Below are 23,545 nucleotides of genomic sequence, written 5' to 3' on the forward strand. Positions count from 1 at the left end.
AGTATCATCAGCATAAAGTAAAATTTTATTTCTTACCACAGCGGCCATATCATTCACATAAATTAAAAATAAAAGGGGACCTAAAATGGAGCCCTGATGAACACCGCATGAGATGGAGGCCTCGGAGGACATAGTACCCGATACGTCAACAACCTGATGGCGATCGGAGAGATAGGAGGTAAACCACCTGACTGCGTCACTATGGAGACCAATAGCCTCAAGTTTCATGATTAAAATGAGGTGGCGCTAATGACAGGAGGTGGCGCCAATGCACATTTTCAGCTATTTTTATTTTCGATGCCAACCATACACATTTTGTGTCGTATTCCAGGTTGAGTGTTCGATATTTTTTCTTAATTCGGTCATTATGAAATATAATCGAAACAGTGAAGTCTACATATTTATGAAGAAACATGTGTTACAAAGAGAATTTAAGATTTCTGTTTTTGAATACACTATACAACTGGAAAGAAGTTTGAGTATAATAAACAACAAGAAATATCTTTAAAAAAGGTATACGGCGTTGATTGTGGTCGATGTTTATGAATGATCAAAAGTTATCTCTATGAGATAAAAAGTAGCGGATGCCTTTTTTTCTGCGCAGTTCTTAGCTTCATCACAAGCAAATCAATTACGGGGTGTTGCGCCAGATTTCGTGGCTTATTTTGCTTTATGTGATATTATTATTCAGATATCTATATTTAAAGAATAGAAAAACACAAGAAACATGAAAATAAACGAGTGCTTATAGGTCAGCCGGCAATACTCGAATCTTATTTAATTGCATAATTATAGTATAGTGAATTATAGTGCTCATGCTTAATAAACTGGTCTAAATGGATAAATATTTCTAATTAATTTTATCAAAATTGGTCCTTATCATGCAAATGTTGAAAACATATTAAAAATCGATGATTGACAAACCACAATAATATCGCCGAATATCTTTATTTAGTATCTTTCTGATCAAAACAGACTTCAAGTGCACAAAGTTTACGAGACGGCGTTTATATAAAGATTTCTGCAACTGACCGCAAACTGACCTTGATACCTTGCGGATTGGAATGCAATGCATTAAAGTTAGGTAACAATTCTGCTGCTGAAACGACGGCTTGTTTACGCCAACTGACCCGAATTGACCCGAAACCTCGCGGGTTGAAATGCAATGCAAGTAAGTACTAAATATGAGAATATAGCCTTTAGTATAAACGCTTTTGGGCTGGTAATTCTCTGAAAATAAAAGGTGAACGCACAAACTGTATTTATGTCGAAAATTGATTGTAAAACTGTTATATCTATTGAGCCTTTTCATTAGAGATAAAATTGTTTCATGCAGTAAAACAGTGTTACGAAGACGCGGATATGTTTCCAATGTTCTGGTGTTATACTCAAATCAGCCAATGGAAAAAATGAAGTGTATTCATTCGTACCTAGCCGCGGGAAATTTCATTTGAATATTATTGGACACTTACAAAGGTCAAGTCAGGGTGAAAAGCTGGCTTAATACAGCTTACGCCGAAAAATGTAACGTTTAAAGCCGAGCTATTCTATTTTTTTCCCCGATATTATTAGGAATAGAACAAACGACATAGCTGTTAGCCTATTGATCAGGGGAGGTAAATGTACGTTTATGTGAATGATTTAGTCGTATTAATCTCCCTTGCCATTGCCCGTATCACTAAATAGTGCATCATACAACGCGCAGAAGATTTCTTAATTAATAGCAATTGTAATTTGTATGGCTCTGGCTCGGAAAATGCAATTAAATACAAATTTATCTAAATCGGAATGGAATATATAAGTCTGATTATGAGACTTATGAGGCGCCTCATCGGCGGAATGATATTAGAACTATTTCATCACCATGGTTTCATATCAGCCTCTCTTGTTAAACAAGGAAGCATCACTGTCACGTTTTGTTTTCGGAAATATTTGTTTTGTGTTCGTTGAATGCAAGTTCAACTGTCGTGCACCATGGGGTTATTTGGGACTCATCCGTTAAGGTAGGTTTAAGCTTAATTACTTGTATTGTCAATGTGTTTCAATTTCAATAAAATAACATTCGTCTGCTAGTGTTTTTTTACAAAGGGAAGTAATATCTTGAGGCTATAATCCTTAACTTTGAAAAGTTTGATTCTACTAGTTTTTATATTTCATCACACGTAAATAAATGAACCCAATTTAATGCACACTCACTGTGAAATCTGCTATAAATAATTGTGGAATCTTAAAAGAACAAAGTTTAACATTCTTCATTAAAAGTTCAAGAAAGTTATCCAATAATTTTTAATAAACAGCATATGCTGCATTGATTGCCTAAATGCATATATGCACTTTAATTATGTTTCAATCGTATTTATCTATGGACAAAAAAGGCGGGTCATATTTACTTGTCCAACAATAAAACAACTTAATTCCAACATAGGATTTTCACACCTCAACTTAACTTTCTGCCAAAGTAAATAAAAGAAAGAAATAAAGAAACATATCTAGAATTAAGGGTTGACGTTTATTTTTACTTTAGATGGCGGATATAGAGGCCTTAACTGAACCTAGTCGTAAAAATGGATGTACTCTTCCACCCCATATCACCCAGGTGATAGCCTGGGTGGTACTGGTGGTTTTCGGAGTATTACATTTTACGTCACTGGTGCCTGCGCTTCACAACTCCTGGCAGCCCGCAGCTCATGCAGTGCCGGGGGTGGTGATCTTCGTGCACCTTATTGTCCACGTGGCAACTTTAACCATCGACCCGTGTGATGATAAGGTGCTTCAGGCCAAATTGCCAAAAGTCAAATTGAACAGAGCAAAGCATAGTTTCGTCATAGAAGATGGCCATTGTAACGTCTGTCAAGTGGACGTTGGGTACTAGTAAGTTGTTGCAATTTGTTTCTTTTAGCTTACAGTCAGGGGTAGAAAGTCCTCAGGCAGAGCTTTTGTGGTTACTGGCAGTAAATTGAGTATAGTTGTTTGTGAAAATGGCTGATACAAAAGCAACAACATCAAATAAATGCATGTCTGAGTCTAAAATGAGTAGCTTGCAATTTTCCAAAAAGCAGGATTCGGAATTTCTGCTTCAAATGAAATGCCTGAATAATTTTTTTAAATGTCCTCTCAAAAGACATATCTGTGACTGTGAGCGTAACTGTGAACAACAATCGGTATTATTTTTATATGACAGACTTTCAATTTTGTGGTTTAAATGTGGTATTCTCGCGTAAAGAATTAACGCATGTTTTTGTAAATCGTTAAGAAACTAAAGCTGTCTTACTTCTTATTAACTGTTTATTCAAATTGTCTATAATTCATGATGTGGACCTGTCATTTTCACTAACATTTTTTAATGTTAATTTCCAGCAAGGATAGTAAAATAAGGCACTGTAGAGAGTGCAACAAGTGTGTGAAGAATTTTGACCATCACTGTCCATGGTTGAACACCTGCATTGGAGCCAAGAACTACCGGTAACAATTATTATCTATCTCTGCTTACTGCCAACCACTCTTTCGAGACTTATAGGCAAATATGGACACTGCCGAGTCCATTTCCTGGAAAGAACCCGTACTTGGTGTCTATGGAAGCGATAATGAGAACACTTCCCGAGTAGGAATCAAACCCACGAACTCCTGATCACTTGGCCGACACCTCATTCACTACACCACTGCAACATTTTAATATTTTCAATTCAATTCAATTTTTATTTTAAGTCGGTGCATAAATGTCAATATAAACATTAGCCATGTATAGCTATTTACCGACATATCAGAACAACATAACATGTAACAATTAAACAAGCATATGCGAGAGTCAATGAGAATAAATAAATAAATAAATGACTATAAAACATGGTAGTTTCAATACTGAAATGAAAGATCAAAGGTGGGTTTAAAACAAATAACATAAATACATTGTATGATTAAAAAATGTGTGGTGTACCTGCTGATCTTGACTTATAAATGTCTTAAAGCTGCCTTAAAAGCAAATGGGTAAAAAACTGAGTGAGAAATATGGGCACAAAGGTGCGACAGATAAAAAATTGATTTGAGAAAACTGCTATTACCTCAGATCAGTTCTGCAAGGAAATGATCAGCAGCTACATTACAAAGCACATATATGAATGAAAACATAGTATATATACCCAGACTCATGTTAGATATAATATGAGTGTGTGTACATATCCTCAATAGCATACATGTTGTACATGCATATAGTGATTAAGTTTTAGAGCTAAGTATAAAAGGCAAAATAAAAGACAAAGCATATAACAAAACAAGAATGAACTAATCTAGCAGATTGCATAGGAAATGCAAAAAAGCAAGGTGGAATAAATAGTCTATATACACAGACTCATCTTAGATATAATGTGAGTGTGTGTACATATCCTCAATAGCATACATGCACATATAGGGGTTGAGTTTTAAAGCTAAGTATAAAAGGCAAAATAAAAGACAAAGCATATAACAAAACAATAATGAACTTATCTAGCACAATAATGAACAAAGCATATAGCAAAAACAATAATGAACTAATCTAGCATAGGATATGCAAAAAGCAAGGTAGAAGCAAATCGGATGCTGAATATATAAGCAGGGTGTCTGAAGTATTACTATTACTAAGCATGGTTAGAACAAAAAGTACAGGTACAACTCTCTCCGCTCCATGAGCTTATCAGGCTTTTAAACTGATTGAAATTACTTTCATCTCTAAAGTGTTGAGGGAGCTTATTCCATAGTTTGGCAGCAAAGGAGCGGAAGGAGTTAGTGCCATAACCAGTGGTTCTCACCTTTGGTATATCAGCTGTCCCAGTGTACCTAAAAGAGTAATTTTGTTTTTTCATATTAAGAAGATCATGTTAGTATGTTGGACCTTGTTTATTTAAAATCTTAAAGGCTTCAAGTGCCATAGTCCTTATTCTTCTTATTTTAAGGGAGGGCATTTTAGAGCGAGATAGAAGGGTTTGATAGTCAGAATTGTGATCACTGTTAATAAAACGCAGTTCCCTTTCCTGTATCTTTTCAATCTTTTTGGTATTAACCTCCCCACAGAAGTGCCAAGTAAGAGGGCAGTAATTAAAATTTGACAAGATGAAAGAATAATATATATACTAAATTTTCCTAATCTACATAGATATTTCCCAATTCGTTTGAGGACATTAAAATGTCTTGAAGCCTTTTTACATATATTTGAGACATGTATGTCAAATTTAAGTTTGAAATCAATAGTGACACCTAGGAGTACCACATTATCATCACATTGAATTCTGATATCATCAAAGTTAAAAGTTATGTTTTCTTTTTTGGTTTTATTACCAATAGCAATTGCCTGGATCTTATCAGGATTAGCTTTCATTTTATTGTTCTGAAACCAATTCATAAGAGACATGCGTTTTATCTTCTAGCGTTTTTACCACATTTTTGATATCAGAATCCGCACGAGACAGTGTATTATCGTCTGCATAATTGTACAGACAACTATTATTTACAAAATGAAAAATGTCATTGATGAAGATGTTGAAAAGGACAGGTCCTAATATGGAGCCCTATGGTACACCCTTATATATTTCTTTAAAATCACTAGTTAGAGGACCTGAAGTAAGAAGTTTAATACTGTCTGATATATACGTCAAATGTGTGTGTCTGAAATAACAATCAAATCTTAACTGAAATATTTAAAACCATACTTTAAGTAGTAAAAGTATGTCACATATTGTCTTCTGTTGCTATATTTGAAAGTAGACCACAAAATGACACATTGTAACAGACTTGGAGGAGTGCTAGATGTAAGAGCTAATAATATTATATATTTATTATGGTATACTTATTGTTCCAAAATTGTCATAATATATATCATACAAATCTAACTGCATATAACCATTTAAATCAATATCCAATAGTGGACCAATACTGTATATTGTGTATAGTGCTACTTTGGTATACCTTCACTGGTACAATAACTAAATAAAGCCTTCTCATATAATCCTTACAGTAGCAGCCTCTTTACTCTATATAAAGTTGGGAAGTGGCAAACTGTACCATTCCCAAAACCATAACAAATTTCTTACAATTTATCCCAATTTTGAAGTACAAAAAAGCCCAAATTGGATAATTAATCTTATATTGAACCCTTAAAAGATTCATAAGTTTACTTGTGTTTAATCCAGTTTCTTCTAATAAAATTAAATAAATCGTACAAACATGTCACTGTTTATTAAAATGTCTTAGGTTTCCAGTTTCTTCTGCAATTTAAATCATGTTCTGTTACTTGCTAGGGGAAGGAACTGTGGTGGTGTTGTTATAGATTTGCTTTGATTATAATTTATTGTCTCTTATGCATATTGTATGCACCAATGGGAATCAGCTGAATTCTGAATTACATTGCGTTTTCCCTAGCGTCAAAGGACTTCATGGTACATCATGACACTTCAGTGTTTTTTTTCATTCAAAATCGGGTCTGGTAATGGGCACCATTCCCAATGGAAAAAAGTATATATTTTTCCCAAATGGCAGCTAAAAATTCCCAATGGAAGATGTCAAAAACATTTTTTTTTTATCTCAATATTTTATTCATCCATATTAGTTTAACCTTAGTAAATATAATATTGAAAGCACTTGTATTCTCAATTTTGAAGCATTTTTTAAGCAAAACAACAACAACACTAATTTCTCAATTTTAGTCAAAACACAGCAAATTTTCCCAATCCAAAGGGACCCTGCCCCATTCCCAAAATGGTGAAACCCCCACTGCACTTATAATATTGACACTGTTCTGGATGCAATATTTAAAATAAATTAAAGGTATTGTTAACCATAATAATTTAACAAGGAGAATGTCAGCGTTGATGTTGAGTCTGAAATAAATCAACTCTCTTGTATAATGCTGGACTGGTCATTGTCAGCTCAGGTACTTTATTAAAGTAACCCAGGCACTCTTAGCTATACTACAAGTACCAGGGTACAGAAAATATACAAAAAAAAGTACCCCGGAGTATGTGAATTTAAGCGAATTGTCTGTACTTGGGGTACATTTTATATTTAAGAGTACATAGGGTCCTTTGTAGTGGTACATGAGCCAACAACCACCAATGGAGCCTCTACAAGTGGTGATTCTTGGCTCAGGTACTTCTTAAAAGTACATTGCGTACTCTTAGTAATTTACTACAGGGACCCTGGGTACGGAAAATATACTAAAAAGTACATATTAGTATGGCCGGGTACCTTTAAGGAAGCGCTCAGTGACCTCTAATGATTTCCCACAATTTCTTTGATGGTTGAAGAGCCTAATATTAAGTGCCGTAGCCTAGTGGTTAAGGCACTAGAAATCTTTTGGGATATTCCCGCGCAGGTTCGAATCCTGTCGACTACGTATACTTTCTTGCGACGCATTTTATTTCTTTTCTAACATAATTTGATTTAATATGACATAATTATAAGCTCTGTTTATTGTATATGCACATTCTTCAATTATTAAAATTAAAACAACGTTATGGCTAAATTGGGTGAAATATGACCCATGCATGTTGCATTTTTATTTTTATTTCAAAAGTAAACGGTAAATCTGTCTATTTCTTGGTATTTTTGCTGTATATAGTGTATCTATAAAAACTAAGTTCAAAATATTACTTAAATAATACTATTTTGAATTTTATGACACTTTGTTTTTAACCAACCCAATTTCTACGTGGCCTGAAACCACTTACATTTCATGGCGCTCTTCCATAGATCACAAGTTATAAAAAATAAATGGCTGTAAAAGAATTTTTTTTCCATCTTGTTTAAACTTTAAACACCTTTTCTGCATCTGTACACACCAACTGCATGCCTATATTTGGAAATCTGGATGAATTATGGAACTTTCATATACCCCAAGGGGTGCACATAAACTGGACAAAAGCCAAGTGTTGGGGTGGTTTTGAAAAAATCAATTTTTTTTTTAAAGCATGGGAAGCCTACCTAAAAATTTGCATGTAGTTCAGTGAAATGATGCTAATTAAGAAAATAATAGATTAGATTAGATTTGGATTGGTGCCCATTACGGGTGCGCTACCTTAAGCGTATTTTTTCTATGTGGAATACATTGTAGTATACTTAATAGTACCTGGGTACTTTTAGGTAGTACCCTAGCTGCAAACAACCAATTGAGCTAAAGTATCCATTAATGCATAAGCACTGTTATTTGACTGTTCAAACATGCTTTTCCCCTTAATACAGGTACAAAATAAACAGAACAAGTTGTGTTAAGAATTATAATTATTTAACTTATAAGTACAAATTCTAAATGACCACCGCGGTATTATGACCAACTCGCTATTACGACCACCATTGTTGAGTACTGAACTTTTCCTTCTATATTCCAAACGCCATTACACTCACTAATCCGACCAACCTGCTAATCAGGTATTGCAACATCTTTAATCAATATCAATCAACAAAATTGCTGTAAATGGACACCCACCTAATACCAGCGATTTTAACAACTAACTTAATTGGAAGTTGTGGTTTGATGGGGTTTGTTTACGAAGTGACGTTGTGACCGTCGCCCAATTAATGACATTTAACGAGAACTGTTTTAAGCATCAACTGCAATGATTAGATTGTCAGCCCTTGTTATTCTTTTTAACCCTTTATTCTTGATTGATAATTAGCTTATAGCGTCTTAGATGAGAAAATTGGTTATTGTTTGGTACACACTTAAAATAATAAAGATGACAATTATATAACATATAGGATTATTGAATAAGATTGTTTTGTTTGTGATGGACCTGAAACCGACCTGTATGCCATATTGTTATTCAAAATGGATAAGTGAAAACAGAAAAAGTTTTGTGTAAAAGAAAATATTGATTTAATCAACGCGAGTATGATGGAAAATCTCAACGGCAGTTGACTGATTTATTCAGCATTTGAAAGACCCAGCTAGGTGTGTTAATTTGTAAACTTTTTCGTCCTTCCAAACGTTTTTTTTCTTGGTTCCGTTATGTCAATTCGTCTACTGAATGTTATAACTAGGGTAACTGACATTTTGTGAATTGTTCAGGAAAGCATATTTTCAGACATTTTCAAAAATACAATAAGAGCACTTAAGTTATTTTTTGCGCTCAAAATATTTCAGTGTTGAAAATTATGGTAACTGCTCCTTTCTGAATGTTTTATTGTTTTAAAAAAGACATATCAATTTGGAGTTTTGTATCGTTTTTCAAGTGTTACTCTAATACTAATCAGAAAATTTGAATACGGAAACATGTTTATTATTTTGATAGAACATTTTTTTGCTTCTCCTGAAAATTTAACAAAATGTCAGTTACGCTACTTTTTGCATTCAGAAAATGACATGTGTTTGTTTTGTCAATTTCAAAAAATTGATAAAAACATTATTTTTACCAAAAAGGTTGACTTAATATTTTAACAATTGATGCATGTCACCTTAATAAACACAAAAATGGAAAAAATTAAAAATTTATAAAAATGTCAGTTACATGACTTATTACATTCAGTAGGCAAATTGATAGTTTGACATTTATCTGCTTTTTTAGATTGTTATGCAGAGATAACCTATTGACCATGTTGTGACAAAAATTGCATTTGCCATTGAAAAAAAAGCGCTCATTATAGAAATTACCCTACAAAACAGGTGAATAAAATAAAAAAGCTTTGCTAAGCCTACACCAATTAACTGTTTCTTTAAGTAAAGAGTAAAGGATAGCACCATGATGAAAATTATGTTTTACTTCTTGTTTGAAAAGCTTAAAATACTATATTTGTACAATGTATTGATTTACTACTGTTATATTTCTTGCAAAAAGATTAAAGTTCATTGACTATTTACCATTTGTGTTATCTTTCCATCAAAATTCATGGAAACTCAGCATTAAGACCACCTCACTATTAAGACCACTTTTCAAAAGTCCCACAGTCGGTCTTAATAGCGAGATTTCACTGTGAGTATTTCTATGACATCCTATTGGCAGCTTTTTAAGAATGTGGTCAGATTTTCAAATTTGATAGATACAAATCTGGGTACAGGTCCGTATATCATGCATAAACTTTATGTTCTGTTCCAAGTTTAAACCTGTTTATTGTTTAGCTTTATTGTATCCAAAGCTTAAGGCTTATTGAGACACTCTTGAGTCTGTTGCCTGAGAAGAACCAGTGCTTGGTGCCATTGGAGGACATTTTGAAGATCCTCTTGGAGTTGGGATTAGAGCTTGGACTTCCTTATGGCTATATGGACCACCATATGCTTTGCCACTGCTACCTCACATTATGGTGATATTCTGTTTTTGTTTCCAGATGGTACATAGCAACACTTGCCACGGCTCTTGTTGCTCTTGTCTTGGTCACCGGTATTACTGTGATGGAATTCATCACATACTTCACTGACAAAAACGACAGAAACATTCTGCAGCCATATCGAGGTACAACTATTACAAATTGTTATGACACTATATGACTTGTACCTTTTGAGTTTTGACTTCTCCCTTATCAGCATGTGGAAGTCACTTTTCCCTGGCAAAGGAGAAGTTCCTTATTCAACAAGCGTGCACATTCTTGTTTAACTCTACTTTGATATAATTCATAATTTGAGATATACAGATGGTCATTACTATAATCCTCTTCAACAAATCCAGAAACAAACATAAGGCAGTCCAAGACAGCAACATTCAGCTGTAGTAATGTAACTTGTCAAGGGAAGCTTATGAAGTTAATCAAAAGGTGCATAGGCAATTATGGGTTGTATTCAAATAATGTCTCAACTCGTTTGCTTATTGCATCGCTATGAGAAAAGATGTCAGATTGCCAATCTGTGACGCAGGATTGGTCATTTTGTGCTGAGGTACTACTTAAAGGAACCCGGGGTACCCTTACGTATACTACAAAGTACCCTAGGTATGGAAAATATACTTAAAAGTAAAAGTATTTTTTTACTAGGGGTAAATTGTAGTACACTTAAGATTACCTTGGATACTTTTAAGTAGTTACTGAGCATAAAGCTACCAATTGAACAACCATGATTGGTCAATTTTGGCTCATGTTCTACTTAAAAAATCTTGGGTACAGAAAATATACTAAAAAGTACCCCAAATTAATGGCAGATGCCTAAAGCTGTAGTTTCTGAACATGGTGTACTTTGAAGTATACTAGTAAGATATAAGTATAAGAGCACTACCAGTACTTTTAGAAGTACCTGAGTCGAAAACCACCAGTTGAGCATCACAGACAATGGACGATCATTCACTTAACTATTTATATAGAATTTTCCTGGTGGTAACGGTACTTGGCCTATAATTTATAAAAACAAAGCAACTTTAAATTTTAACCACAGTTAATGATTTCTGTCAATCACTTCCATACCTTATGTGACAATCCACAATTCTGCCTAGATGCTTTTGTTTGTCACAAAAAATGGGGTCTTTTTTTTCAATTGCAGAAAACGTAATGCTCTGGGCAAATAACGTAACAGATCAAACTACCTACTGATTTCAACACAAAGATATAATTCTTATTTCAATCCCAAGATCTCTACTCTTTCAGGGGCAATCAAGACTTGACCTTATACCTTGAGCGTTACTTCACAACTGCCTATTATTATTGTATGTGCATATTTTCTACATATGTAATTTACGCAAGTCGTCTCTGTCATATGATTGTAGACCTTAATGCTACGTTACACTACAAAGATGCGGACTTCCAAATCCTCTGCCAGAGAGTGCCTCATGAGGCGTGGCTTGCCATGTTAGCTGTCTTATTCACACTGGGTGTCGTAGCTGTCGGCTTAATCACACACCTCCTTGGTTTCCACATCTACCTCAGTAAGTTGATGTCTGCCACTTTATTTTATGGTGCCTTCTACATTAGGAATCAAATTGGAGATTAATGTTGTGAAATTGTGCAAATAAAAATCTTTCAAATTTTTAGATGAAAAGCTAAGACAATTTTCTCAAACTTTTAAAGTTTCTGTGATAACCAGTCCAGAGAGGCAGGGGAATGGGCACAGCTCTCTGCTCTTTCCTTTGTTTGCATTTTCATAAAATAATGTTTGAATAATTGTACATGATCATGCTTTTAGACGCAGTAAGTGGCTGAAAGATAACATATATTTCTTATTAGCAATAGTTAATATTGTAATGAAACTGAATGCAATGATATTGCTGCTTCAATAATGATCTGTCATCTTCAGTTTACCACAAATTGACAACATATGCCTTTATTACGGCTGAGAGACCAAAGAAAAGCCAGACAAAGCTCAACAAAAATACCACAAGCTGCTACATAAAGAAGGTACTATACAGACAATATGGAGTGCTTTGAACAACAATTTCCTACACTTTTAGATGTTTAATAAAATCCTTCTTGCAAGAGAAATAAGACCTTTTGTTTGTTGAAATTTCTTGCAATTCAAGAAAAATCCATCTTGCAGGATAAATAAGTAAGACCTTTTGATTGGTGACATTTATTACAATTCAAGAGTTATCCTTCTTGCAGGAGAAATAAGTCCTTTTGATTGTTGACACATTTTTCAATTCAAGAAAAATCCATCTTGCAGGATAAATAAGTAAGACCTTTTGATTGGTGACATTTATTGCAATTCAATTTAAATTCTTCTTGCAAGAGAAATAAGACCTTTTGATTGTTGACACTTATTGCAATTCAAGATAAAAACCTTTTTGTAAGAGAAATAAGACCTTTTGATTGTTGATGGCACAGGATGACAAAATTGTGGGGCCAGTCCGGGACTCGAACCTGCGACACCTCGCTAACAGGGCGAGTGCTCTCCCGACTGAGCTAACCGGGCCGCCACACAACTTCTACCCTAACGTAACCAAGTTCAGACCGTGACATAGACACTTATTGCAATTGAAGATAAATCCTTCTTGCAAGAGAAATAAGGCCTTTTTATTGTTGTCACTTATTGCAATTGAAGATAAATCCTTCTCGAAAGAGAAATAAGACCTTTTGATTGTTGTCACTTATTGCAATTGAAGATAAATCCTTCTCAAAAGAGAAATAAGACCTTTTGATTGTTGTCACTTATTGCAATTGAAGATAAATCCTTCTCGAAAGAGAATAAACAACTTTTTATTATTGATACTTATTGCATTTCAAGATTAATCCTTCTTGTAAGAGAAAAAAGACTTTTTGATTGTCAACACTTATTGGGATTTAAGATAAATCCCTCTTTTAAGATAAATAAGACCTTTTGATTGTTGACACTTATTGCAATTCAAGATAAATCCTTTTTGCAAGATAAATAAGACTTTTTTTATTGTTGACACTTATTGCAATGCAAGATAAAAACTTTCATGCAAGAGAAATAAGACCTTTTGATTGTCGACACTTATTGCAATTCAAGATAAAAACCTTCTGGCTAGATAAATAAGACCTTTTGATTGTTGACACTCATTGTAATTCAAGATAAATCCTTCTTGTGAGAGAAATAAGACATTTTTATTATTTACACTTATTGCAATTCAAGATAAATCCTTCTTGCAAGAGAAATACATGTAAGACCTTTTGATTGGCAACACTTATTTCAAGTCAAGATAAATCCTTCTAACAGGAGAAATAAGACCTTTTGATAGTGGACACTCATTGCAATTCAAAGTTAAATCCTTCTTGCAAGAGAAATAAGACCTGTTGATTGTCGACACTTATTTCAATTCAAGATAAATCCTTCTTGCTTCTTGCAGGAGAAATAAGACCCCTTGATTGTTAACACTTATTGCAATTCAAGATAAATTCATGTTGCACGAGAAATAAGACCTCTTGATTGTCAACACTTATTTCAATTCAAGATAAATCCTTCTTGCATGAGAAATGAGACCTTTTGATTTTTGACACTTATTGCAATTCAAGAGCATGTTTTTTTAAATTTCCTTCTTAGTGGAAATAAAACCTAACAAAATAATTGTTTTTTACTCATTTATACAAACGGTGACTGATCCACAGGGCAAAGTGAACCCATCAAACAACAAGGATAGCAGTTTCAACAACACAGTCCAGGGAACCTGCCTACCATCATTTAACTTCCTGAGGTTTATCAAGAGGGGAAACCGGTCCAATGTTAAGATCCAACCCACCTCTGCCAGCGCCATACCTGCAGAGAACAACAACTCCAAACTGGTACTCAATTGAAATGTTTTGATGTAAAATTTTAAAGCATGTGAAAGTCCTGGCTGTATGAATGCATAATATAAACACACATTCATTTAAGACTTATTGTGGAGTGTATTTTAAAAACAACGTTCAGATACAGTAGGATTATTGCTTGTGGTCTATTTTTTAGATTATTGCTACTCTTTAGAACTTGAAAAATGTTGAATCTGGTTTTGTGTTACTTTTCTTGCGCTGTCAAAATGTTTGTTCGTGAAACGTAAGTTTCATAAACTCTTGGTAAATAAATCGTTTATATATTTGTGTGAAAGTTGAACTGAGCTTAATGTTCTTTAAAACCATTTGTATGACTATTAGACGGTTATATTATATTTTGTGCTAAGGAATTTGGATGGCTATTTTGCATGTTGTTATCATCATTGTTTCCAGGTGATGGACAATGAGCTCAACGGCGCCACCCTGTTTATGGTGGACGAGACTGCCATGAGGTTCACAGCCAACAGCAGCTTCCAGAATTCAGTACTGTAGACTCACCAAACAAACACCTACACCTATTGTCCACCTTTTTTTTGGATTCCAAATTTTTTAGTTGTTAGCAAACAGAAACATCAACAAAAAAATTATCATAAGAACAACATTTTGTTTTAGATTTTTTAAATACTTTTTTTATATGAAACATTATTTGGTCGTTTTGTTTTAATTCAATTTTATACATGAAAGAATAGGTGTGCAAGGTCTATTGCTCTTTTTGTGATTTTTTTATTATAATTAATTTTAAAAGTGCACACCACCGTTTTTGTTTATATATTATTGTAGTTAATTGTGTAATGAATGAGGGTTGTTAGAGAAGAATAGGGGCTTTACTTAAAGACATGTGTACTTTTGACCTTAAAAATGCAATGTTCGCATCATTGCAAATCAGGTATGTCTTATCATCAGAAAACCATTTTATAATGATAATTTGAATGTTTTCTTTTTACATATTAAATGTAACAGTCTACAAATTCCTTTTGAAGACTGTTATGCAGCGTTTGTGACTTGACCATAGGCAAAATTAACATTTTTCCTTGATTTTTTCACAAGATCACATTTGGCAAGACGTTTCTGACGTTCCATTTACTGCCAGGTTAAACATGTGTGCCCAGTGGCAGTTACACATACAACGGTAACACGTATTTGATCAAATGTCCACACAACTAAGACTATACATCAGGGAAGTTCCATACATCAGTTCAAGGTCATCATACATCTCTTCAAGGTCATGTCTGTCACAAGAATGACTAATATTTTGAAAACTGAGCATGTGGTTTGAACACTGTGTTTATGGGGAAGTTGTCTTGGTGCTGATTTCTTATCTTAAGATAAAGAAGCAGATTTTGCATTTTAATGATTGACTTCATATAGCCGGTCAACGGCATTTTTCTCTCACCATCCACTGGGAACAATTGATTTGCTCGCATTATGCAGCATCAGATCATAGCACAGAATTACAATACCACAGGCAGTATACCATACTGTTATTAAAACAAAAGATTCATTTTTTCGCTTGAAAAAGACTTACTAGTCTGAAAATATAGGACATTATTATATTATAATTCTGAAAATATAGGACATTATTATATTAGAATTCCAGTACTCAGCATGCCATGGATGGGCATGTAGCCATGGGCTATTGATGTGTATGCCATTCCTCTTACCGTTAATATTCATTCTTATGGCGAAGAAATTAATTACCAATTGTCATAATCTTTTGAACATTTTGAACATTTAATGCATGAAGTCCATAAACTTCTCTGGCAACCCTAATATATGTATTGTGTAAACCTTTGTAGTTTAATTGTGGTGTGTACATAGTAAAATAATCAATAGAAAATGTAAAAAAAGTATAAACTGATCACAAATAGCAAAAAAAGTAAAAAACTTTTTAAATTTTAATCAGAATGATATATCTTTTATAAAAAGTGCAGAAAAGATTTAATTCAATTATGGCAAACAAAGCAGGCAAACTAAACTGTTTTTAAATCACTTTGGAATGCTTGTACAACTTTTTTATAGGTCAATTGGTGTGCAGACACAAACTGCAACTTTTTTATTCATGTTTTTAAATTAAAAAATAAAATGTTTCTGTCTTCAAAGCGTGTTATTTTTCTTCTGATGTCTAATAGTTCTTTTGAACATACACATTGGTTGACAAAGCATTTGATGAACAATATGAAACACCTTTACCCACAACAAGTAACCCTTATGAAATAGAATATTTTAGCAGATTGTGCAGTAGTAGTGCCATGCATAACCCTTATGAAATAGACAAGTGAAGCAGATAGTGTAATAGCAGTTTCATGCATAACCCTTATGAAATAGACAATTGAAGCAGATAGTGTAATAGCAGTTTCATGCATAACCCTTATTAAATAGACAAGTGAAGCAGATAGTGTAATAGCAGTTTCATGCATAACCCTTATGAAATAGACAAGTGAAGCAGATAGTGTAATAGCAGTTTCATGCATAACCCTTATTAAATAGACAAGTGAAGCAGATAGTGTAATAGCAGTTTCATGCATAACCCTTATTAAATAGACAAGTAAAGCAGATAGTGTAATAGCAGTTTCATGCATAACCCTTATTAAATAGACAAGTGAAGCAGATAGTGTAATAGCAGTTTCATGCATAACCCTTATTAAATAGACAAGTAAAGCAGATAGTGTAATAGCAGTTTCATGCATAACCCTTATTAAATAGACAAGTGAAGCAGATAGTGTAATAGCAGTTTCATGCATAACCCTTATTAAATAGACAAGTAAAGCAGATAGTGTAATAGCAGTTTCATGCATAACCCTTATTAAATAGACAAGTGAAGCAGATAGTGTAATAGCAGTTTCATGCATAACCCTTATTAAATAGACAAGTGAAGCAGATAGTGTAATAGCAGTTTCATGCATAACCCTTATTAAATAGACAAGTAAAGCAGATAGTGTAATAGCAGTTTCATGCATAACCCTTATTAAATAGACAAGTAAAGCAGATAGTGTAATAGCAGTTTCATGCATAACCCTTATTAAATAGACAAGTGAAGCAGATAGTGTAGTAGCAGTTTCATGCATAACCCTTATGAAATAGACAAGTGAAGCAGATAGTGTAATAGCAGTTTCATGCATAACCCTTATTAAATAGACAAGTGAAGCAGATAGTGTAATAGCAGTTTCATGCATAACCCTTATTAAATAGACAAGTGAAGCAGATAGTGTAGTAGCAGTTTCATGCATAACCCTTATTAAATAGACAAGTGAAGCAGATTGTGCAGTAGTAGTGCCATGCATAACCCTTATTAAATAGACAAGTGAAGCAGATAGTGTAATAGCAGTTTCATGCATAACCCTTATTAAATAGACAAGTAAAGCAGATAGTGTAATAGCAGTTTCATGCATAACCCTTATTAAATAGACAAGTGAAGCAGATAGTGTAATAGCAGTTTCATGCATAACCCTTATTAAATAGACAAGTGAAGCAGATAGTGTAATAGCAGTTTCATGCATAACCCTTATTAAATAGACAAGTGAAGCAGATTGTGTAATAGCAGTTTCATGCATAACCCTTATTAAATAGACAAGTGAAGCAGATAGTGTAATAGCAGTTTCATGCATAACCCTTATTAAATAGACAAGTGAAGCAGATAGTGTAATAGCAGTTTCATGCATAACCCTTATTAAATAGACAAGTAAAGCAGATAGTGTAATAGCAGTTTCATGCATAACCCTTATTAAATAGACAAGTAAAGCAGATAGTGTAATAGCAGTTTCATGCATAACCCTTATTAAATAGACAAGTAAAGCAGATAGTGTAATAGCAGTTTCATGCATAACCCTTATTAAATAGACAAGTGAAGCAGATAGTGTAGTAGCAGTTTCATGCATAACCCTTATTAAATAGACAAGTGAAGCAGATAGTGTAGTAGCAGTTTCATGCATAACCCTTATTAAATAGACAAGTGAAGCAGATAGTGTAGTAGCAGTTTCATGCATAACCCTTATGAAATAGACAAGTGAAGCAGATAGTGTAATAGCAGTTTCATGCATAACCCTTATTAAATAGACAAGTGAAGCAGATAGTGTAGTAGCAGTTTCATGCATAACCCTTATGAAATAGACAATTGAAACAGATAGTGCAGGAGCATTTTCATGCATAATACTTATACAATAGACAATTGAAACAGATAGTGCTGAAGCTGTTCATGCATAATTCTCGTGAAATAGACAATTGAAGCTGATTTTGCAACAGCAGTTTGATGGATAACCCTTATGAAATACCGGTAGACAATTGAAGCAGATTGTGCAGTAGCAGTTTCATGCATAACCCTTATGAAATAGAACATTGAATAGGGGAATTCTTTTTATCGTTTGAAGCAGAAATTGCATCTTTGAATACCTTCGTGATTTTTTTGTATTAACACTTTTATTGTAGAAAAAATATTTTTAGAATATTGAGAATTTAGTTATTGGATTAATTGAATATTACATATTTAAGATTCATATCGAACACTATGTTTTTCAGGTAATTTACTTCTTTATTGGGTTGGTTACTTATATATGATCATATTTACACCCTCTTTTTATGGAATGGGTATACCCGGTATGTTCTGTTTAGTCTTGTGTTTAAGTATTAATGTTAACAAATAAAACGAAATATGAAAAAGGAACATTATCTATCAAATGTTAGTCATATATTGATTCATATATCGTGCATTTGCACCACCTCATGTCATTAGCTCCACCTAATGGGCATTTGCTCCATCTCTTTTGGAAAAATGCAAACTTAACTATTAGATCTGCAAGCTGTCAATGTGCCTGTGCATGCAGCAACTAGAGTATGCTGAACGCAATCGTTTGATATCGTTCGCGAATTAATCGGGTGGAAATTTGCTCGTCACAAAGACATTATACATTGATTTGCTTTCAAAACCTCCACCATGTCACAACTTATAAAGGTCCTCAAGTTTCCAAATGGGTTGTGATTGCATGTTATGTACATTTGCGGATGCATTAATCTTTTCTGAATCGCACTACATTTCCCGATTTTGTTAAATATTGCGAAATATATATTGGAAAAACATTTAAAACCTACTCACCCTGAAGAATAATCCATGACATTTACAAACATCCGGTCCTTAGCGCCACCTCGGAAGTAGCATTTGCTCATTAATTAATGCATCGCAAAAAGAGGTGGCGCCCGTGATTAACGGCTGTGATAATATCGATATAACTATAAATTTTAAATGAACATTCAAATCTTTTATTTGAACTCTTCTAACCACTGGCGTACAAGTCAAATCAAGTCGATGATCAAGGCGAACAAAACACACGAGTTCTTTCATATTTTTGCATATTAAACCCAGTATACACAAAACATTTACACGCACACATTGATTAAATACATCATCATGAGTAGCCATATTAAAATGGAATATATCAGGTTAAGTTCCATTACATGCATGCACTCATAATTTAAAATGTTTAATTTTTCTCATTCAAAGTTTGTTCATGAACGAAATTGAATTTATTAGATTTACATGAATATGGTCGAAAAGAAAGCTGTAGAAATCTTTTGCATAGGTTCACACATTTGATTATAGATCCTATAATATAAACCGCGACTCTAATTCCGTTCAAGAGGTTAAGCGACAGTGCTTTTCATGTTTTCTCTCATTAAAAGATCTTCTTTAAAAATTGTCCACAGCAAGACAGACGGAACCATAGACACGGACCGGCAATAAAACTGTAACGCGAGCCGGCCGACTTCCTGAGGTCGCCACCGAACGCTATGTGCGCGGCCTCACAATGACGATGTGCCTTCCGAAAACATCGGAAGGCAAATTACAAAATAAAAATATATTAAAAAAAATTCCCCATGCTACCTGCCTTAAAATTGGAAACTGAACGGTAATTGAGTCGCCTCGAATATTTACAGTGCGACAAACAGTAAATTGCCTTCAATGAAGCTTTAGCTATTCGTCACCACAAGGCTCTAGGTGAAACGTCCACCACCTAGTAAGACTTCCTTAGACACCAACCATCTGAAGAACCTCTAAACTCCATTTGAAGTCAACGTAATTACCTAAAATGCTCAAGAGAAATGTTCTTTAGAGTACCGCACCCTTTCTTCAGATGTTGTCCTGTTCGCATCCGCAGGAGAAGTGACCAACTTGCCTTTTTGCAAGCCTTTATATTCTGGCGACCAGAGCGCCACCTAGCCGACGGAAAGACACGATCCAGAAACCACCGACGTTAGCGAACTTCCTTCGGTTTTGACGAAGCTAACCGATTGCCCTCCGAACTCAACGGAGATTAATTACTATCAATTTCTCCTCCACTGCCCCAGAAACAAGCCGAATATATATGCAGGATTTTATTTACAAACATTCCTAAAATATCAAATGCTCTAGACATTCTTAATTACCCATTTCCAATATGAAAACAGAACTTATTGTGTTATTTAAATTAACGTCTCCATATTGTTTACTTGGCAAATGTAAAACTAAGGGAAGTTATTATAATGTTACCATGAAGAAACGTCATCTAATTGGAACCCAAAACCTTTTCGTCACATTACCCACGCCTCCGATTTGAGTCCTCTCATGATTCCAAACTATAAAACTAATAAAACTAAACAGTACAACAAATAATTAATTGTACACAAGCACACTTCGAAAAGTACTAAAGAACATAATCAAATAACGAATCTCTTCCTGAGATAATACATGTATCACAATCACTAACACTAGTCACAAGTTAACATGGTTCGTACTGAACCGAAAACACAAAAACCCTGTTATCATAACCAATGATTTAGTCACCGAGGCTTGCCGTGCCTCCACATATCTCTCCAAGACATGCTGATCATTCACCCGTTACTGAGGCACTAACAGTCTCTCTTCCATAAACTGTATAACCTTCGTTAGTTATCACAATTTTTTTGTTCAGACGGTCACCTTTAGTTTCGACTGTACCTGAACTATGAGTTCCTTTTTCCCGGATGCTCTACGTTTTGGCTTGGCTGGCAGACTAGACGAAGCCAGCGTTGTATCATCACATGTCAGTACGTTCGTGAGGCCTGCTTTGTCCTCTTCCTTCAAAATGACCTCCTCGGACACGCCACTGGAATGCCTACAGTGTGCGTCTGCTTGAGATCGTTTTGACTTCTTATTATCGGGCATCTCAGTGCTTTTATTCCCTTTTGAATCTCCCAGCAAAACCGCTGTCTTTTTCTTTATACCGGCTTCATACTTCACCGAAGCCATACCAGCATCGGTAATTTCATATGTCGGCCGATACCGCAGAGGTGTCTTACATTTCCTCATCGCATACTTGTTTTAACCGCCGTTTGGCACGGTTCTTTTAACCTGACTTTGTCCTCGCATCAGTTTCTCTCGTGCTGATGCACCCAGATTTGACAACATCTGGCTTTCACACGATTGCCTCTGAGAGAATCTTCTTGAAGCTCTACTGGCTTCATTGTAGTCGACATCTTTTGACCTTGTTTCCTTCGTCGGTAATTTGAACATTGTCTTTAAAGGTGCTTCTGTGAACCACACAGTTAGCATCGTAAAATATTTTCCCTTTCAACTCGTTTACGCCTACACTCAGGACTTGAACTTCCAAATTTCCTCATAAGCTCATCCAATCTTCGCTCAAGTCGTTCTACCACCAAGCCCAGCTTCTTAATCTGCTTTGACGAAGAACAACAACATTCTGCATGGGCCGATGGAGAAACATGACAATCAAACACTGCACCAGCAACCTTTAAAGGCTTCAATGAAGGGCTTTCCCGCAAAGTAACGTTTGCGTCAAAGTTTTTGCAACAGTTGCTAAAACAAACATCACTGTTCAATAAATTGAAAACCCTTCAAAAAGTAAGAAACAAACATTAATACTTCGTAAAAATAACATTTTCATTTCATGAATTAAAAGTAATAATCAGAATGTGTTTTTTACATGAACTACTAACTACTGGTATTTAAATAAAACGAACGTTTTAAGTATTTCATAGAATATCAGTACTATTTTATGATATCGACAATCTTAAAACAGAGCAACAGTTCGCCAAACGTCCATCATTTATAAGTCAACTCTAACAGATTAGAGTTATTATGTATTATATAATGTTTAATGCTTGTATGAATAAAGAGGCAATAGTTACAAGGTTGAACAGTCTTCGTCATCCTTAGAGTTTGTTGCTGGACTCAAACTCAAACTACAATTGAGCACATAGAGATGAGCAAGTATATCTTCCATGTAAGGTAGCTTACAGTATTAACAGTATTAGTTAAATCAATTGACACACTCATTAATAACCATATATATGAGCAATTAGTGAGAATCTAGCAAATTGCAGAGTAGGAATACAGCTTCCTTCCTAAATTAGACTGTTTACTCGTCGCCCAGAGATAGATTAAAAATGGCGGACGGTAAAGGCGCACTTTTTAAAAGCAGCGTTAAATTTGAGATAAATTGCTAAAATCTACCTATATTTGTGAACAAACTTTGTGGAATTAAATCAATGTAACATATATATGATTGTGATCTAAAATCTACAAAAATCTGTGAAAAGGATAAATTGAAATATGGACTTTAATGTGTCAATAATGAATCGCTACGAGATTTTCCAAGAGCGGGAGAGTGAGCGAAAAGTGAATAAAGGTACTGTGATTTCCAGAAATGACTTTATAAACAGCACTTTAGAGAGCAAACTAGTGCATATGTTTGATGAATTAAGATTCATTAGAGAAGAACAAGTGAATTGTAGCAGAAATTTGCATGGCTTGCATCAAACAATTAGTGCTGTTAGTGAAAAGGTAGGCCAAGTGATCAACGTAACAAATAAACTGATTTCTTGAAAAATCTGGCTTACAAATCAATAGACATGGAAGCGCGATCTAGACGAAATAATCTCATATTTAGGCAAGGTGCCTGAACCACGTGACTTTTTCGGCTATGTGTGGGACAATCGGATGTAAACAAAACGTCGCTTCAGGTAACGTTTTTGATAATTTCTTCATTATTTCAAAACCATTTAAAAAAAACAACAAAGACGAGTGCCCGGTCATTGTCAAAAGACACAACTTTGGTAAGTTTGCGCTAAATTAATTAAGTAATTTTTCCAAAAAGTGCAACCGCGTGCTTGAAAACACACGAAGTGAAATGCTATGTGTGGTTTATTTTTTATTTGATCAACAAAAACGTTGATTACAATGTTGTCGAGGGATTAAAAAATAGGGCGGACATTGTAATTCTTCATAGAGAAGCTACATACATTGTATGTTTGCGCAAATACATCTGATTCGGAGTGTGTGTATGAAAATGTAATGATGCTATGTGTGGGACAAATTTTTTAAATGCTATGTGTGGTATACACACTAAACTAGAGAATCGAAAGATTGACATTAACG

The 23,545-nt window shown here is 34.4% G+C and overlaps 1 protein-coding gene across 1 annotated transcript; it reads left to right on the top strand.

Moving 5' to 3' along the window:
* The first annotated feature begins 1,860 nt into the window (after positions 1-1,860).
* LOC127881437 (palmitoyltransferase ZDHHC1-like) lies at positions 1,861-14,634 on the top strand. The gene is made up of 8 exons (XM_052429329.1): positions 1,861-2,003; positions 2,525-2,871; positions 3,358-3,462; positions 10,285-10,409; positions 11,646-11,804; positions 12,173-12,273; positions 13,942-14,115; positions 14,536-14,634. The coding sequence occupies exons 2-8, from the start codon at positions 2,525-2,527 to the stop codon at positions 14,632-14,634; spliced, it is 1,110 nt and encodes a 369-aa protein (XP_052285289.1). The 5' UTR covers positions 1,861-2,003.
* Positions 14,635-23,545: the final 8,911 nt, after the last annotated feature.

The sequence above is a fragment of the Dreissena polymorpha genome, chromosome 5 (assembly GCF_020536995.1).
Source record: "Dreissena polymorpha isolate Duluth1 chromosome 5, UMN_Dpol_1.0, whole genome shotgun sequence".
Taxonomy (NCBI): domain Eukaryota; kingdom Metazoa; phylum Mollusca; class Bivalvia; order Myida; family Dreissenidae; genus Dreissena; species Dreissena polymorpha.

Coding starts and splice junctions, on each gene's coding strand:
- LOC127881437 (XM_052429329.1), top strand. CDS start 2,525: ATGGCGGATATAGAGGCCTTAACTGAACCTAGTCGTAAAAATGGATGT. Junction 2,872..3,357: donor CAAGTGGACGTTGGGTACTA/GTAAGTTGTTGC, acceptor GTTAATTTCCAG/CAAGGATAGTAAAATAAGGC. Junction 10,410..11,645: donor CATTCTGCAGCCATATCGAG/GTACAACTATTA, acceptor ATATGATTGTAG/ACCTTAATGCTACGTTACAC.